The sequence below is a fragment of the Bacillus rossius genome, assembly GCF_032445375.1.
Source record: "Bacillus rossius redtenbacheri isolate Brsri chromosome 4 unlocalized genomic scaffold, Brsri_v3 Brsri_v3_scf4_2, whole genome shotgun sequence".
NCBI lineage: Eukaryota > Metazoa > Arthropoda > Insecta > Phasmatodea > Bacillidae > Bacillus > Bacillus rossius.
In genome coordinates this window covers 25423757-25443641 of record NW_026962011.1, presented here as the reverse complement: position 1 = coordinate 25443641, position 19885 = coordinate 25423757, and the positions used below count along the sequence as shown (strand labels likewise).

The window sequence follows — 19885 nt, the reverse complement described above, 5'->3', positions numbered from 1 at the left end:
GTTGTTTTGACTCTAGTATTATTGTAAATGGTTCTTGATTTGACTAGCGTTTTATTCCATACGGTGCATGTATATAAGCGAGTCCTAGACAACAGGACGCTCAGTTTGTTACTGACGTCGTCGGTGTAAGGATCACCTAGTTTGTTTCTTCTGGTGCATTAATCATGTAATTACCTGTTCTTGCGAACTCGATGGCATCTTTACCGACTTTAACGACGAACTCGATGGAGGTTGTACCATCGTCTACGGGAACCTTGACGACAGCTACGACGGAGAAGGAGCAGATTCCGTTGACAACGTCGATGCCAACACTGGAGGAGATTTCAACAGATGTGATACCACCAGCAGAAGATAGCTTAATGACTACTGGACTGGATGTGCAGGAAACCACGACGATCGACGATACGACCTCGATGGAGACTTCAATGGATGCTGATTTGACAACTAGCGAACATCGGTGCTGTTATTGCGACAAGATTTTCTCAAACAGCAGCAATGCTCGGCGACACGAGAGGTGCGAATGTGTCAAGAACCTATATCGTAAAATGTTTGTTTGTGAGAAATGTCATAAGCAGTTTGCCAGAAAAGATAATATGAAAACGCACATGAAGGCATGCAAAGGCCCTGCTGTTCGGCAGAAAGTAAAGGTTTCGTCGCAACAACGATGCATCGATGTGCATAAGAGAATGCCTGGAAATGGTACTACTGTTGTAACGCCTGTATCTGGATCGGGTCTGAAAGGATCGTCTTCATCACCACGGTATCCTTGCAGCTACTGTGATACGTCGTTCGCATTTTCCCATGATGCACGAAGACATGAGCGGAGCAAATGCACGAAGAATCCATCTCGCATGAAGTTTCGATGTGATGAGTGTCATGAATGGTTTACTCGAATTGATAATTTGCGACGACATGCGAAAAACTGTAAAGGTGAAGTCCGTGTGCCTACTGCTGAACTACCTGCAGAAATTTCAACTCCTCGGTTTAGGTTGAAGGCTCGTGAGCGTACAAGCAAGAAAACCGATGTGCAGCAACCGATTGGTATGATGTCTGAACAGGAAAATAAACCTAAGACTGTGTTCGGAGCATTACAAGTGAACGATAATGGCTTCTACTTGGCGCAGTCTGCATTTCGTGGAACATTGAAGGACTATTATTATTTAAATACGTTAGGTGAGTCGAAAGACATTTGTAATTTTCTTGATGATATCAGAGAGGACATAATCAATCAGCTTACTGATGATGTAGCAACAAACGGACCTTTGAAATATAACTTGTGGTTGGACTGTATATATGGAAAGCCATATTCGTTCGATGACAAAGTGAAGAAGTGTGCATTCAAGACATCGGCTGCAGTAATTTACAGTTCTAACGATGTGAAGCAAACTGTTAAAAACGGTATCCAGAAACTCTGTCAAGAAGAGGTGGACTATGTCTGTAAAGGTTCTGGCTGGACTCTGTCTAGTATAAACCGATTGGAGCTAAGAATTAGTCATTTCACACCGCTGCGGAACTAAATGATTATAAGATTGCTGGCTTTCTCAAATGATCCTGTAGTAGAATAGAAATTATGTAATAAATATTATGTTTGTAAAAGAACTTGCAGTGTTTAATTCCTCGAACCTGTTACTATTATGTTAAATTGATGTTATATTTAATTTTTTTTGCATCATCCAAGATCGAACCGAGGACGGGAATCGATCGAATCAATATGTAAATTAATGAGTGATTTATTTAATGAATTTTGAAAGTTTTCCCGAATTTCTAGCTAAATAATTACGGATTTTCAAGATGGCGGCCAAATGACAAGATGGCGGGTGTCACAGTAATAAATTATAACTGCACTCTAGCGGATACGAATTAAACTAACATGTCATCGACGCACTCTAGCCGACGATACAATGATGATGGCTTCCAGCATCGAATACAAGATGGCGGACATGACATCATACTACCTGACGATATATATGCTTTGAAAAAAAAAGTGGTGGGAGTCAGTATGCCTGCGTCCACTGTGAGGGAAGGATCGGTCATCATTTTTAATTTTTTTGCACTCGTCGGGTTCGAACCGAGGACTCCGAGCTCCGTGTCGTAAATGTTTTTTTTAAATATTTTTTATTAAAAATATTATTTAATTTTTTTATAATTTTAAAATTTTTTTCATTAAAATCGGATAATAAATTTAAAGATGGCGGCCGTAACGGAAATTGCAATGGTGACATCATAATTCAAAATGGCGGATAACACAATGCCGGAATGTTCGAGAAAACGAAATGACGTCATCCAAGATGGTGGATCCAAGATGGCCGTCGGGGTCAAGGTCAAAGGTCAAGGTCACATCCTGATAGAGGCTTAACTGAGGCTTGAGTTAAGGATGCTTAAGCCTCTATCAGGACATTTCTAGCCGTTGGGATTTTTAAACACTAAATCGGGAAATTTTCCCTCGAAACGGGAATTTTTCCCTCGAAAACGGGAAATTTTTTCTTAAAACGGGAAATTTTGAGTCATTTTGAGTCATTTTTGAGGAATTTTGAGGAATTTTTGCCGCCGTGACGTCACAAATCCAAGATGGCGGACGACAATCTTCAATCCACCGCCTGAGGCCTGTTTCCGGACTGGCCAAACTATACTACTAAAGAGACTTTAAATCCTCTACTACCATCATCCTATCAGACATCAAGACCACCATATTGGAAATTTGTAATTGTAATGCTAGAGATTCGGGAAAAAGTTCAAAATTCATTAAATAAATTTGTAATCTATATACTGATTGATTAGATCGACTAAGGTCCTTGGTTCGATCCCTGGCCGATACAAAACAACTTTAATTTTAAAAAGGTACCAGAAAAGTGTAAGGTTCGAGAAATAAAACACCTCAAAGTCTTTTACAAACATAATATTTATTACACAATTTCTATCCTACTACAGAATCACTTGCGAAAGCCAGCAATCTTATAAACATTTAGCCCTGCATAGACGTGCAACGACTACTTCTTAGCTGCAAATGGCTCCCACAGCTCCAACAGCCTCCAAATGCTTAACACAGCTCCAAATGGCTCCAAATGCTCCAAACGGCTCCAAATGCTCCAAATGTCTCCAGCAGCTCCAAATGCTTGACAGCTCCAAATGCTTCAAAAGGCTCTAAATGCTCCAACAGCTCCAAAAAAAGGCTCCAATTGCTCCAATAGCCTCCAAATGCTTAACACAGCTCCAAATGGCTCCAAATGCTCCAAACGGCCTCCAAATGCTTGACAGCCTCCAAATGCTTGACAGCTCCAAATGCTCCAAACGGCTCCAAATGCTCCAAATGTCTCCAAAAGGCTCCAAATGCTTCAAAAGGCTCCAAATGCTCCAACAGCCTCCAAATGCTTAACACAGCTCCAAATAGCTCCAAATGCTCCAAACGGCCTCCAAATGGCTCCAACAGCCTCCAAATGCTTAACACAGCTCCAAATGTCTCCAGCAGCTCCAAATGCTTGACAGCTACAAATGCTTCAAAAGGCTCCAAATGCTCCAAATGGCTCCAAATGCTCCAAATGGCTCCAACAGCTCCAAAAGGCTCCAAATGCTTCAAAAGGCTCCAATTGTTCCAAGAGCTCCATCTTCAATTGGTTCCAACTGATTCCAATTACTTTTCTTATCGAACTTGGCATGATTACTAACATGTCTTTATTAGTATACATTTTGACTGGCAGTGGTAACGTATTGTGCACCTTTAAGTTATAAGTTTTATTTAGAAATCAGATTTCGATAAATGGTAGATACCATTTGGAAATAAAATATATTAATTTATCTTCAAGTTTATACACATACATTTAATTTAAGCCATTATTGTATGTAGCCAGCTTCCCTCAGTTCTTTGAGTATGAAGGATATTTCTGTAATGTTCGAATAGTTTCCTGCACAAAGCGATCCATGTAGTAGTCGTAGCCTGTCAACCAATATGTTAGGATCTTCCCATGAGGTATAATCAATCTCTTCTGCTGCGTTCATCATCCTTGCATGTTTATTATAAATATTATGATATCTGGTGTCTTCCATTTTAACACCAACCTCAGGGTTACTTTCCTCATCGTGCCAGTGATTATCACAAGCTTGATCAGGATAATTTATTTTATTACGACGTTTCCATCGTTTTAGTCTCAAACCACCATCACAGTCTTCGCTCTTGCATGCGTTTGGTGCTTCAGCACAGTACTCAATCATGTCAGCCTTAGATGTGTCAGCACAGTCTTCGTTCACGCCAGCTTCTGATGTGTCACCACAGTCTTCAATCATGTCAGCACCACAAACTTGATCAGGATAATTTATTTTATTACGTCGTTTCCATCGTTTTGGTCTCAGACCGCCATCACAGTCTTCGATCTTGCCTGCTTTAGGTGCTTCAGTACAGTACTCAATCATGTCAGCCTCAGATGTGTCACCACAATCTTCAATCATGCCCGCTTCAGATGATTCATCAAAGTCTTCGACCTTGTAAGCTTCAGATGGTTCTCCATCTTTCTCATTTTCATGGAGACTACTAGATATTGGAGTAAATATATTTTCATTTCTAATGTGGTTACAACTTCCTTCGTTTGTTTTAAATTTTAAATTATTATCTTGATCTAGATCAGTAATTTTAGCATTAGCTTTTTCGCCTTCGTTCCTCTTCCGCGATGTTGTAGCCCAGTCTTCGTTATCTTTATTCATCTTAATTGTACAGGTCTTGTAATGTCTATCCAAGTAATATCTTCTACCAAAGGATTTCTGACACTGACTGCAATGAAATGGTTTTTGACAAGGACCCAAATTACACTCGCTTCTCTCATGTCGTTTAGCATTCTTTCTCAAGGTAAACACCTTGCTACAGTATCTACAGTGATGACGTTTCGATACAGCAACAAATCCCGTTTCAGGATTCATATTAGTTACTGAGACTAATGCCAGATGCAAACTAAGAGTTTTAAATTAGATATATTACTTAAATAGAATTTTTTTATTAATTCATCAGCGAGAATTAATTTATCTCATTCAAAGGTACTTGTTGCAAGTAGTTCTGCTTTTCAACAACAGATGTCGCCACATGTTACTTGCAAGTAAATAATATTTAGTTCTTTTATGCGGGATGCGGGATGCTCACTAACGATCGCAATAGAACGATGGCTTCGCTAGACTCCAAGGAGAAGGAAGTACGTTCATCCTGTTAGTGCTTCTTAGATTTCTCAGAGATTATTTGACTGAGTAATGATATTTTTATTTTTATTTCCACCTGATAAAAATATTACAAGTGATGATTAAGTAGCAGAAGTTCACTATTTATTAGCAACCTTGAATAAAAAATGACATGCTTCATTAAGTAAAAAAATCCTTCATGCAGAGATAAATTCCTCATCAGTAACCAGAAGCACTCGGAGAAAACCATCAGATGTCTAGTCAGGAATAATCAGAAGCACCCAGAGAAAACCATCAAAATATTGTTAAGAATAATCAGAAGCACACACGGAAAAATCCACCATAATACTGTCAAGAATAAAGGGAGCACACGGAGAAAACCACCATAATATTGACAAGAATAATCGGAAGCACACGGAGAAAACCACCACAAGTTTTCTTTGATATCATAAAATTTCAGGAAAAAATAACAAAAAATAAAAATAAATTAATAAAAAATTTTAAAAAATAAAATAAATAAATACATAAACAGATTATGCTAGCTTGTGAACTTCTCATTGTTGAGCAAAGATATAGTTCTAGTACAAGCCAGAATTTTATGTATTTATTTATTTTATTTTTTTAAATTTTTTATTAATTTATTTTTATTTTTTGTTATTTTTTCCTGAAATTTTATGATATCAAAGAAAACTTGTGGCGGTTTTCTCCGTGTGCTTCCGATTATTCTTGTCAATATTATGGCGGTTTTCTCCGTGTGCTCCCGTTTATTCTTGACAGTATTATGGTGGATTTTTCCGTGTGTGCTTCTGATTATTCTTGACAATATTTTGATGGTTTTCTCTGGGTGCTTCTGATTATTCCTGACTAGACATCTGATGGTTTTCTCCGAGTGCTTCTGGTTACTGATGAGGAATTTATCTCTGCATGAAGGATTTTTTTACTTAATGAAGCATGTCATTTTTTATTCAAGGTTGCTAATAATTAGTGAACTTCTGCTACTTAATCATCACTTGTAATATTTTTATCAGGTGGAAATAAAAATAAAAATATCATTACTCAGTCAAATAATCTCTGAGAAATCTAAGAAGCACTAACAGGATGGACGTACTTCCTTCTCCTTGGAGTCTAGCGAAGCCATCGTTCTATTGCGATCGTCAGTGAGCATCCCGCATCCCGCATAAAAGAACTAAATATTATTTACTTGCAAGTAACATGTGGCGACATCTGTTGTTGAAAAGCAGAACTACTTGCAACAAGTACCTTTGAATGAGATAAATTAATTCTCGCTGATGAATTAATAAAAAAATTCTATTTAAGTAATATATCTAATTTAAAACTCTTAGTTTGCATCTGGCATTAGTCTCAGTAACTAATATGAATCCTGAAACGGGATTTGTTGCTGTATCGAAACGTCATCACTGTAGATACTGTAGCAAGGTGTTTACCTTGAGAAAGAATGCTAAACGACATGAGAGAAGCGAGTGTAATTTGGGTCCTTGTCAAAAACCATTTCATTGCAGTCAGTGTTAGAAATCCTTTGGTAGAAGATATTACTTGGATAGACATTACAAGACCTGTACAATTAAGATGAATAAAGATAACGAAGACTGGGCTACAACATCGCGGAAGAGGAACGAAGGCGAAAAAGCTAATGCTAAAATTACTGATCTAGATCAAGATAATAATTTAAAATTTAAAACAAACGAAGGAAGTTGTAACCACATTAGAAATGAAAATATATTTACTCCAATATCTAGTAGTCTCCAAGAAAATGAGAAAGATGGAGAACCATCTGAAGCTTACAAGGTCGAAGACTTTGATGAATCATCTGAAGCGGGCATGATTGAAGATTGTGGTGACACATCTGAGGCTGACATGAATGAGTACTGTACTGAAGCACCTAAAGCAGGCAAGATCGAAGACTGTGATGGCGGTCTGAGACCAAAACGATGGAAACGACGTAATAAAATAAATTATCCTGATCAAGTTTGTGGTGCTGACATGATTGAAGACTGTGGTGACACATCAGAAGCTGGCGTGAACGAAGACTGTGCTGACACATCTAAGGCTGACATGATTGAGTACTGTGCTGAAGCACCAAACGCATGCAAGAGCGAAGACTGTGATGGTGGTTTGAGACTAAAACGATGGAAACGTCGTAATAAAATAAATTATCCTGATCAAGCTTGTGATAATCACTGGCACGATGAGGAAAGTAACCCTGAGGTTGGTGTTAAAACGGAAGACACCAGATATCATAATATTTATAATAAACATGCAAGGATGATGAACGCAGCAGAAGAGATTGATTATACCTCATGGGAAGATCCTAACATATTGGTTGACAGGCTACGACTACTACATGGATCGCTTTGTGCAGGAAACTATTCGAACATTACAGAAATATCCTTCATACTCAAAGAACTGAGGGAAGCTGGCTACATACAATAATGGCTTAAATTAAATGTATGTGTATAAACTTGAAGATAAATTAATATATTTTATTTCCAAATGGTATCTACCATTTATCGAAATCTGATTACTAAATAAAACTTATAACTTAAAGGTGCACAATATGTTACCACTGCCAGTCAAAATGTATACTAATAAAGACATGTTAGTAATCATGCCAAGTTCGATAAGAAAAGTAATTGGAATCAGTTGGAACCAATTGAAGATGGAGCTCTTGGAACAATTGGAGCCTTTTGAAGCATTTGGAGCCTTTTGGAGCTGTTGGAGCCATTTGGAGCATTTGGAGCCATTTGGAGCATTTGGAGCCTTTTAAGCATTTGTAGCTGTCAAGCATTTGGAGCTGCTGGAGACATTTGGAGCTGTCAAGCATTTGGAGGCCGTTTGGAGCATTTGGAGTCATTTGGAGCTGTGTTAAGCATTTGGAGGCTGTTGGAGCCATTTGGAGGCCGTTTGGAGTATTTGGAGCTATTTGGAGCTGTGTTAAGCATTTGGAGGCTGTTGGAGCATTTTGAGCCTTTTGAAGCATTTGGAGCCTTTTGGAGACATTTGGAGCATTTGGAGCCGTTTGGAGCATTTGGAGCTGTCAAGCATTTGGAGGCTGTCAAGAATTTGGAGGCCGTTTGGAGCATTTGGAGCCATTTGGAGCTGTGTTAAGCATTTGGAGGCTATTGGAGCATTTGGAGCCTTTTTTTGGAGCTGTTGGAGCATTTGGAGCCTTTTGAAGCATTTGGAGCTGTCAAGCATTTGGAGCTGCTGGAGACATTTGGAGCATTTGGAGCCGTTTGGAGCATTTGGAGCCATTTGGAGCTGTGTTAAGCATTTGGAGGCTGTTGGAGCTGTGGGAGCCATTTGCAGCTAAGAAGTAGTCGTTGCACGTCTATGCAGGGCTAAATGTTTATAAGATTGCTGGCTTTCGCAAGTGATTCTGTAGTAGGATAGAAATTGTGTAATAAATATTATGTTTGTAAAAGACTTTGAGGTGTTTTATTTCTCGAACCTTACACTTTTCTGGTACTTTTTTAAAATTAAAGTTGTTTTGTATCGGCCAGGGATCGAACCAAGGACCTTAGTCGATCTAATCAATCAGTATATAGATTACAAATTTATTTAATGAATTTTGAACTTTTTCCCGAATCTCTAGCATTACAATTACAAATTTCCAATATGGTGGTCTTGATGTCTGATAGGATGATGGTAGTAGAGGATTTAAAGTCTCTTTAAGAATTTTGAACATGGTTTATTGAAATTATTATTTTTTATATAAAATTAAATGTTTTGCATCATTCAGGGATCGAACCAAGGACTGGAGCGGATCGAATCAATATGTAAGTTAATGAGTGATTTTTTTTATGAATTTTGGATTTTTTCCCGCTTTTATAGCTACATTATTACATGATTTCAAGATTGCGGCCGAATTTCAAGATGGCGGGGGGGCACCTCGGTAATAAATGATTACTGCACTGTAGCGGGTTAGAATAAAATTATCCAGATGGAAATGTACTCTATAATACAAGTACACACAAGATGGAGTACTTCAGCAGGTGGTAGCTCCTGGTAGCATGTACTGAACATAAAATGTCGAATCCTAGATGGTCGACAAGGACAAAGTCAAATTTCAAGGACAAAGTCAAATTTCAAGGTCAAAGTTCAAGGTCAAGGTCAAAGTTCAAGGTCAAAGTTCAATGTCAACAGTTGAGGACAAAAGTATCGTGAACAGATAATTATACTACATGGTATCGGCACACTCTATCAGACGAAAACAAGATGGTGGTCTCCAGCGGATGAAGACAATATGGCGGACATGATGTCATACCAGTTGATGATATATACCTTGGTACTGGTGGTGGTAGATCAGTCTAGGTAGCTTTCATGGAGGAAGGATCGACCGTTTACTCTCGCCGGGAATCTAACCAAGGACGTACATAGATATAATCAAACAGAATTCAAATACGTTAATTTTTTGATGAATTTTGGAATTTTTTTCATTAAAATCGGATAATAAATAAAGATTTTCAAGATGGCGTCCAAATTTCAAGATGGCGTACATGACGTCATACTATGTGACGATATATATGCTTTAAGAAAAGTGGTGGGAGTCAGTCTGCCTGCAGCCACCATTAAGGAAGGAGCCTGTCACCATTTTTAATTTTTTTTTGCACTCGTCGGGTTCGAACCGAGGACTCCGAACTCCGTGTCGTAAAAGTATATTTTTTATAAGTATTTTATTAAAATTTTATTATTTTAATTTTTTTATAATTTTTAAAAAAAATTTCCTTAAAATCGGATAATAAATAAAGATTTTCAAGATGGCGGACGTAACGGAAACTGCAACGGTGACGACATAATCCAAGATGGCGGTCATAATCCTAGATGACGTAAGAGGCTTATCGGAGGCTGTAAACAAGGATGCTTAAGCCTCTTTTAGGAATTTGGGTTCTTTCTAAGACAAAATGACTTTTGAGGATTTTCGAAATCCTAATTTTTGAATTGAGGAATTTTTTGAGATTTTTTGGCGGAATTTTTTCCCACGTAAATGGGAATTTTGACGATTTTTGAGGAATTTTGGGCAAATTTTGCCCAATTTTGGCGGATTTTGACACATTTTGAAGGTCAAATGTCAAGGTCAAGGTCAAAGGTCAAGGTCACAAACATCCAAGATGGCCGCCGTGACGTCACAATCCAAGATGGCGGAAAACACCACAGACACCACACCCTGGACCCTGTCCCAGGTCCGTCATTTACATACTACTAACGTTATTCCTTGCTGACGTGCTGTTAACTTACTAATGGCGTTTTTATTATTAGCGAGTTCCTTCTTAATTAATATTTATTTGTGCGTCTTACTCGGATTCAATAAGCAGTAGCAAATACATTGGAAACTAATACCGGAATTCTCTAAGCTATCAGCACATAACCTGGTGGCACGGAGTGACACTATAATAATTTTAGATTAGTTAATATTAAGTAAGTAGTTTATTGACACAGAAAATATACATAATATGACGCCTAGTACGTGAGGCTACCCTCAGTAGAATGTCGGCTCTTCCATGTGACACAAAGTAAATAAGACTATGTTTACAGAAAGAATGAAGAAAATAAGTTACTTATTCTGAAAAGAATCAGACAATTAAAAAAAAAACACATGATAGTCAATATAATAGGTAATATATTTCTTTCAATGCCTGTAAATAAAATTTTTCACTTCTATCGGGAGAAAAAATCAGTGCACTGTATGCCCATTTTACAATAAATTTATATTACAATAAAAAAATAATTTGAACGAGTCTTGCGTAACATCTGACCTAGCTAACGAGTAGATTCGTATGACTCATGTTGCAAATACACTCATAATACGAAACTCGGACACGTAATTTAACGTTGAATTCTTTTTAAATAATGCCGAGCGTGTAAAATATGTACAAAAAATTGTGTTTTCAACTACATTTCAGGACGATAATCACTCGCAGTTTACGCACGCGGGCGCTATAATACGTTAAAAACAAATTAAAATACTGCCCATTTTGACGTGACAACGTCTAATAAATCGATTAACGCCGGCTGCACGCACGAAAAAGTATGACTCATTGTCCCGTTACGCTTTGCCCCGTTACGCTCATTGTACGCTTGCGCCGCATCTATCTCTCTTCCACTCGATTGGAACAACCATCGATTTAACTGTTTCGAGGCACATTAAACTTGAAACACTCCCATTCGTTTCCTACTTTTCCTATCATCGTCCTATCCTTAACAGAATAACACAGATTGGAAGAAGTTAATAGCAAACATGTATAAAAGTGTTAGTTAAAATAATCGGTGCGTTAAAGTAATAAACATATTTGAATTAATGAGTGCAAATAAAAGTATATTTATCAATTAAATTGTATATTTCATTTCACTCCTTCTTTGTATCCATACAAAATAGTGATAATTCAGTAAAAATGATTCAATTTTATTCATAAAAGTATGCAATAATTTCATCAATGTTTTGTTATGACGTTGTCACGTTAAACTATCGTCCCTAAACCGACTTTACAGACAAACAATTTTTTGTTAAGATTCATTAAACGATTATTACTTTAAAGTTTCCCTTTGGCTTTGCGAACTTTGATTTTTCGCCATCCGCCGCAGATGGCAGCATCTTGGTTACACATTTCCGTTCCACGCGACTTCCGTCACGTTCACGGGAATCACTCCTTACAAAAAATGCCGTACACCGAGAGCTGAGATGTTACACATCAGACAATGGAAATAAAAAGGAAACTCTTGGCGCCGCGGCCGGGTGGCAAAATGGGGGTAGGACAGGGGCATAGCCAGGGGGGGGGGGGACAGGGGCGTAGCCAGGGGGGGGGGGGGTTAGGGGTTCAACCCCCCCCCCCTTAGCTACAAATCTTTAAATAATTTCTTATTCATCACTCAAACAAATTTCATATTAAAAATAATAAAATTTTACCATTACAATATTTAAATTTAAGAACAGAAAACTGCTAAAATAGCACTATTTTGCACCTTAAAATCCAAATTTTCCCGGGGGAGGAACCCCGGACCAGCCCCGCTTTAATACGGTGGTGCTTCTTAACACCCCCCATACACAAATCCTGGCTACGCCCTTTGGGCGGGGATAAAGGGGAGGGGGGGGGGTACTCACAACCACGTGATCTCCTCCTCGATGTCGGGCGGCACTTGGCGCAGACCCAGGCCGGTGCAGTTGATCTGCGTGTCGCGGCACAGACAGCGCGGCTCGTGGTTCGAGCACAGGAACGCTGCGGACAACAACTGCTGGCGACCAACAAGCTCGGTCTACCGCTTGTACTGCCTGACCCCACAACTGATAGGGGACGTACATTACTGAGCACATTTTGTTTTTAAAAGTGAAACGTCTTTGGGCGCGATGGGAGTAAAAATTTAAATCTCGCATTTTAATGCAACGTTTTCGATTGTTTTTTTTTTCCCTAACCTAACTAAAAACCAAGTGTGTTTGGGAGGGGCCTGGGTTGGGTATAGACTCTAATTGCGTCTCAGGCCGAAGCCTATACGCTCTAATCATGCAGTTTGTGAACAATGCAGGAGAGGTAGCATGCATCATGTGCTAAGGAGGGGATTGCCCAGCCATGGCTGCGATTGGCGCCATGACTAACTTCCCTCACTGACTATCCTAGACTAAAACTGGAAAGCTTGGAGCAGGTAAAACCTGCATAGACACAGGGAAAACCCTGGGCTCATTCATGCTGGGTGCAAAGGTCATGCATTATGCGTGCAGGTTGGTCACGGGAAACGGAAGGATGGATCTGGATGTCGAGTTGGACAGATCATAAAAGAGTATACCGTGCGGGGGGTTGGGCACTTGGACAACGTTTAAGTGTAACATTGTTGTGAAACGCTAAAAGGGTTGCGAACGGTGCAGAGAACTCGTTCCCTTGAGCGGGCTCCCAATCTACCCTTAAGGGCGCATATTTGGGAGGAGTGGTGGAGGATCCGGCCTTGAGTCGGAAAACAGTGCCCATGAAAACGCGTGCCAGATGCGAGAACCTTTCAGCGATTACACCAATGTTTCTGAAAACTGCAGAATTAATGACAGGCACTCAATGAGCTTTTCCCAACATTTCGTCTTTTTCTCCCTGTTTCCCATTATATCACCAGGCGACAACACTCGGCTCACACTCTGTCCGAAGACGTTTATGGGGAAATTTAAACACGTGACAAGACTTTTTTTTTTTTTAGCAAATCTGTTACACAATACTTACATATTTGCATATGAGAATCAATTTGTATGTTTTGGTTTTAAATTTCATTTACTCGGGGCTATAAGAGAACGTGAAGATTTTAAGTTTAAATAAGATAATTGTAAAGTAAGTTTAATAACTCCTAATAGGCTTCAACTTGAAGTAATAGTTGTTATATTATTTGTGCTTGTGGCTTATATATTATTACCTGCACGATGAGAGTAGAGGATTTCATAATAAGATAGCAAACCACGAACTTCTATATAATAATAAAAAAAATAAAATGCAATATACTTAATTCCATAAACCTTCCGGCTCCCAAAAATTATTTTTTATATAAAAACCACGTTATTTAAAATGTAATTTGGTATCATATGTGCAGTATACAATTAATAGCTACAGTGAAAGAAAAAAAAAGGCAGCCTTTGGAGCGGGGGGGGGGGGGAGAATTCGTGGCGACTACAGCTTTGTTTTTTCGTGAATTCTATTCAAGTTACAAAGTTCGATGTTGCAATTTTCTGTTCCTCTGGGTAGGCCACGGTCAATTTATTCTATGTTCGATGCGTCATCGTTGGGTCGGGCCGATGTAGACGGCTTCAGCGCACGAGTCGTCGTACTTCGTCGTGCGCGCTCGCCACTTCTGGCCGTTGCACTTTCCTGGGCTTCTTCATGTCTAAATCGATAGAGACGACATCTCTCTGCATCGGAAAGTATAGGTGGTCGGTTAGAAATGGATGTCACTCGTTGCTTCTTCGATTTCGTCACTTTTGCTTTGGGCATTATTTTTACTGCTTGAGTAAAAAAAAAAAAATTGTGCGCGAAATACTAAGTAATATTTTTTTTATATAACTTAAATTACAATCTTACGTAAAGAATAAAAGTTGTTTGGAGCAAATCGTCAAAGTACTTTCGTTGCTACCTCGCTTGAGACTGAACGCTACTACGCATTTTAGCGTTCGCTGCCGCGTCTACTGTGCTTTTTTAGCGTTCGCTGCCGCGCGTATACGTCATTGCGTGGAAAGCGGGGCTAGCGTTGACGCAAGCGTTTCCCGTTGCCGCCAGAGCGGACTTTACGAGGGTGTAGTTATAATTATCATCATCGATTGTATAATTTAACCGTAGTGTTTTTTTTTTTTCGTGTCGCCAAGATCCTGTCATGACTACCCCCTTTCTTCACGTCAGAAACATACGTTCATCGAATTCAAGTAATAAAATAAGTTCTGTTAAGGGGCCCGCCTCGTCAGGGGTGTATGTGTGTTAGTTATGTGGGATGATAAGCGCGACGCTCTATGGTATTTCTAGCGCGGTATCGCCTCTAAGCGCAAGGCTCTTGATTGACGCGCAGTCTTCTCGTCGTCACAGGATAACTGTGAAATCTTAGCGGTTACCGTAACATTTTATGGCCGAGAAATGAAGATAAATGTGAAATGCAAGTTTCCTAAGTGCTTTCAAGAATCTTTACTGGTTGTTTTACGCCTAAAAATTACTCTGAAAACACGCGTTTTTCCATTTTAACTCTTCTAGAAATACAGTTTAAAAATTTGATCCAAAATTAAAAAGTACTTTCCGGGCCTCAGCGAACTCTCAAATGCTTTTCGTAAGCAGACCCCACTCGGATATCTCGAGTAGTTTTGAAATCGCGTTGTTTTTCCTGAAGCTCTGCGCACCGTATGTGTGTCCGGGTAGGCGGAGCCCTTAAGTGCCCGAAAAGTAAGTGAACATTTTCGAAAAAGAAATGGATACCACAGTAACTTCAATTTGTATTTTCATGGCCGCCGCGAACATCGAGACTACCAACCTTCGCTGTCTCGTGTCTTCACTCCTCGTCATTCACGATGACATGCGTGTGGACGAGACGGTCATTCAAGTTTGGGAAGGGGTTGGGAAGGAGTTGGGAAGGGAAGGGAAGTGGGGAGGGAGCCTCCTCACCACAGCCATCCTCGTCCACCCACGTGTTGGGGCAGTCGATGTTCTCGTTGCACACGAGGCTGGAGTTGACGCACGGCCCGTTCCTGCACTTGAAGCTGCCCTCGGGACACGCCCACTCCTCTGCAACCAATGAGAGAGTGGCTGGAGTCGCGGCGAGCTAGGGTCGCACGCTCCCGACAACCTCGACCGGGCAACACGTAGCTCAATGTACACTTTTACACTGACTAACTTGAACAGATATGTCCAGAAGCCTGGAATCTTGCATAGGAGTTCCTTATATATCATAGGTTAGCACGAAGAAAGGATTTTTGAAAAATTCATCCTCTATAGGGGGTGAAAAGGAGTGGTAAAGTTTGTCATTTTTGAAGTCAGAATATGGAAATTGGTGTTTAGGCTTTTGTTTATAAAGAAAAGTCATTTGTTTTTGGTAATTCATCAAAAATGAGGATAAATATCTTTCCCGTTGGGCAGTTTATGTATATATATATGTATATGTATGTATGTATGTATGTATATAATTATATATATAGTATGTGTATAAATTTCGATCTGCTGGTAATGTACAAAGGAAAAAATAAAACGAACATAAAATGCTGCGCAAACGAAATTGTCGTTGAGACTGTAAGTTAAGTAACACATAAGTACACTGAAAATAATTTTTAGTTTTTTATTTAGTTTTTAACAAATCATCGGCTGTATTTTTTTGGTTTACATTGTACGTATTAAATAATATTAAAAATATGATGTTTTTTTCAAATTAAAATTATTAGTTTCAAAATGACAAAAAAATCGCTAAATTAAAATAAAGGTTAATGAATTCCAAACAACATTATTCGTTTCCGATAACGTACAGTAATGATTTTCTTAAAGATTAATTTAAAGATTAAAGATTAATTGATGAAAAAAAGAGTTTAACGTTAAAAATAGTTTTATTTTGTAAGCCACAATGGTATTTTAGTTAATATTTAACAGAGATAAAACTAGACAAATTTATTCTCGAACACAATATTTTTTTTATTAGGCTTATAACAAATACACTTTTTTTAAAACTAAAATATTTCACACGAAATTCTTGTATATAGGCTACTTAGTGAAATGTATAAGTGAAATAAATTTGTGGGACGAAAGTTTATTTAGTTATATATTTAAATAGCTTGTTTAAATTGTTTAAATGATAAATGTAGAAAATTTAGTTTAAAAATAAAAATAATGAAATAGGATTTTTTAAAACAAGATGAATAATAAGTAATTAATTTCTGATATTAAAAACATTACCACATAAATTACTTTGTTATTTATTTAAAATATTTTACAATGCAAAATTGAACATATCATATAGAGTGTACGACCTTGACAAATATTATTTTATTAATTTGTTTGAATCATGAACCAATTTGGAAAATTTCACTCCTGAACATTTTTTTTAGGTTGTTTGCTTATTAAATAACATATTACGTACAATTTATTTCTATCCCTCAAGATGGAATATGCAATAATGCATTTCATGGGCAGGCGTCCACCATACATTTATACAGCTTGAATTCCAATATTATAGCATTTAATTAAATTATCGTTAAAGGTAAAGTCGTTTTACACTATCCAGACCACAACCGAGTCGGATTATATAATGTCATAATAGTTTCAACGGAAATAGTTTCAACTATTAATATGCAAACAAAGATATTTAAAAAAAATTGTAATAAGCTATTGCACAGAAAGTTTTTTTTCCCTGTATTTTTACAAAAGATTCCTTTGGAAACCAGTTGCCAAGAAATATTTTGTAATACTGCAAGAAAACTACTGTAACTTTGTACGACTCATTGTTTTCATTATTTTTGCAAATATGAAATACGTTTTTCGAGATAATACTGAGTATGTCTTACGAAAGTGGAGCCTAATTTCATATTTTAATTGATGTTTCATTCAAGCATAATTTTTTTAAACCGTGAAAAAGATAATCGAATATTCAATAATAAATTGTAGGTACTTTATTTTGTTTTGTTATGCTTGTTAATGTGTCCGGTGAATACTGGAAAACTATCCAAGGAACGGTTTAAAAATAAATTAAACTATTGTGAATAGTGAAATAGTGAATGCCCGGGTATTACTGCGAACACTATTTTATAGCGATATAGTTATTTCAATGTAATTGTACGAATGTACAGATATCTGAAAATAACAGCGTGTATTTGAAAGAAAAAAAAATTACTCGTGAGCGACACTGTTCGGTAAATATCTCTGATATCACGTACGTGATTCGTATCTCTTCTTCAAAAAAATATCTAATTATAAACAAATGTGTGGATTCCGCAGAGTTATAGGTGTTTATAGGTGTCGTATTAAATAATGTGCTGAACTTAATAATGCCGGACTATAGAGTGCTGGTTACCAGAAGTATGTAATTTTTTTTTTGTAACCTTCATGCTTCGCACAAACAATCGTGCCAACAAAAATGTAGCTCGCGAGTCACATCATGAATCACATCGCCCCGATTTTCTACTGCGTCCCCCCGATGTGAAAGTCCAGAAATGAATTTTTCGCCGGCAAACAACCGCACTGCGTGGGCCACAGACCGGAGAGAAAAGAAACAACAGCAATTCAAGCTCCGCGGCAAACGACCGCAAGCCATGTTGTCCAGAAACAAAGCATTGATATTCCCGGTGCGTGGCAAGTATGTGGGTTGGATGAAAAAATATATATATATTCCGCACTGGATGGTCATTCAGTAAAGGGCAAATTCCCTCCATTCGTCACGATGCATAAACGTGCTTTAACGATGAAAGTGCATTCCCAAAAACATTTTGTTTTTGTCATCATTTCGCCAACGCAGCTTTTGTTTACACAGCTCTTGTACCAACACGAGGGCGTGACAGAATTGAGTTGAAAACATTTTTTCTTCTTCATTTAACTGAGTAGTTTCCTTTATGATTTCGCTTCGATATTTTTTTATTTTTGCAGGTGATTTAAAGCGAAATATTAATTTAACTATGGTTGATAGTTCACACATGGGTTTATCAATTCCGTGAATGTTCACATAATGGTTTTAATATCGAAAATTGCCAGTTTTATATTTTTGTTTCACATCAACAGAAAGCTCTAAATGATATGTTTTACAATTTTTTTATTTGCCGTTTCCATTAATTTTTATATTGTCATTAATTATTAAAAAAAATATTTTCCGAAAATTCTGGAAACACTAAATTATTTTTAGTGAAGGAAACCAAAATTTTGAGAGATTTATTAATGTTAATTTAACATTGAAGTGTTTTACGACGAAGTTTACATTAGAACTGCTAATTGAAAACAATATACTACTTGATTGCAGAATTTGATGCTATAATCTAAATATAAGTTTGCCTTTAACCTACTTTGAACTTATAAATAAAAAGCTATTAAGAGGACCAAAGACATTTATAAACTTTTAACCATAGTTGTGTTATTAATTTAAATTTATATCATGGACGAAAGCTTGAAATTACAGAAGAAAACTAATTGAGGAAGTTAGTAACTTAACGTCACCGACTATGGTTAGCGGTGGCTTATTGTGCGTTCCTTATCTAAATTCATCCAGTCTTGGATTAAAGACTCGAAACCGTTATTTCTACGATTCCTGGTGGTTTGGCGGGAGAAATGTTATGCTGAAATTTACCATCTCTCTCTGGCATAGTATAATTTATACAGGATTAAGTCATAATTTGACTGACAGTCTTTGGCAGCAGCACTGTACTTTTTTTTGTAAATGGAAATAAAAATTAATGTAAAGTTTACATATATTTTTTAATTTAGGACGTTTACATGAAAACAACTGTATCACACAAAATAGTATTCTCAGTAATACTGTGTTCAAATTTTTATCCGAAAATTTGTTCTTTGTGTTGTCCCAGTACCTCCAATAGTGAAATGTAATATTTAACCGTACCCTGAATAACTTTCCATAACTAACCACGCGTCATAAAACATAAAACCATATAATGTCAAATCATTGAATATTCTATTATCTTTTCCATAGTTTAAAAATAATGTGCTAAATGAAATATCAATTAAAATATAAAATTATGCAACAATTTTCGTAAAATTACTCGTGTTATCTCGAAAAACGTATTTTGTACTTGCCAATATACCATAGTCATGTATATAGATTTCTTGTATTATTACAAACTATTTCTTGGCAACTGATTTTGAAAATAATCTTTTGTAAAAGTACAGATATTTTTTTTCTGTGATGTTCATCGAAAAAAAAAAATTGAAACTGTATAATGCATGACTTATGGTCTAATTTGCTTTCTTAAGCTGGTATACGAAATTGAAATTAGAGCTGAAACATTTCTCACCTCACTCGCCAACCACCAAAACGATTCGGATTCGATTCCCCGCGCTATAAAACATGGAATTTTCCGCAAGTGGGAAACGTGGCGGACGTCGCGTTGGGCAAGTAGGTTTTTATTTGAGGTTGTTATGTTTCCCAAGCCACTCGTTCCGTCGAGCCGGGAGCGCAGAAGCAGACTGGGCGAGTCCAGACTGCGCGCGCTGGACTCGGTGACGTCTGCCCGGACGAGAGACTCTGCTGTGCTATCCCCTCCAACCCTCCCTGGGTAACTTACCTGAACCCC

General features: G+C 37.7%; 1 protein-coding gene across 1 annotated transcript in view; it reads right to left on the bottom strand.

The window, feature by feature from the left end:
* The window catches only part of LOC134541804 (G-protein coupled receptor GRL101-like), a 192567-nt gene that overhangs the window by 61085 nt on the left and 111597 nt on the right, over positions 1-19885 (bottom strand). The window contains exons 12-13 of the mRNA XM_063385496.1: positions 15276-15395; positions 12272-12386 (exon numbers count right to left, since the gene is read on the bottom strand). Of these exons, the coding sequence (XP_063241566.1) occupies positions 12272-12386; positions 15276-15395 (235 nt within the window). The remainder of the gene's footprint in view (positions 1-12271; positions 12387-15275; positions 15396-19885) is intronic.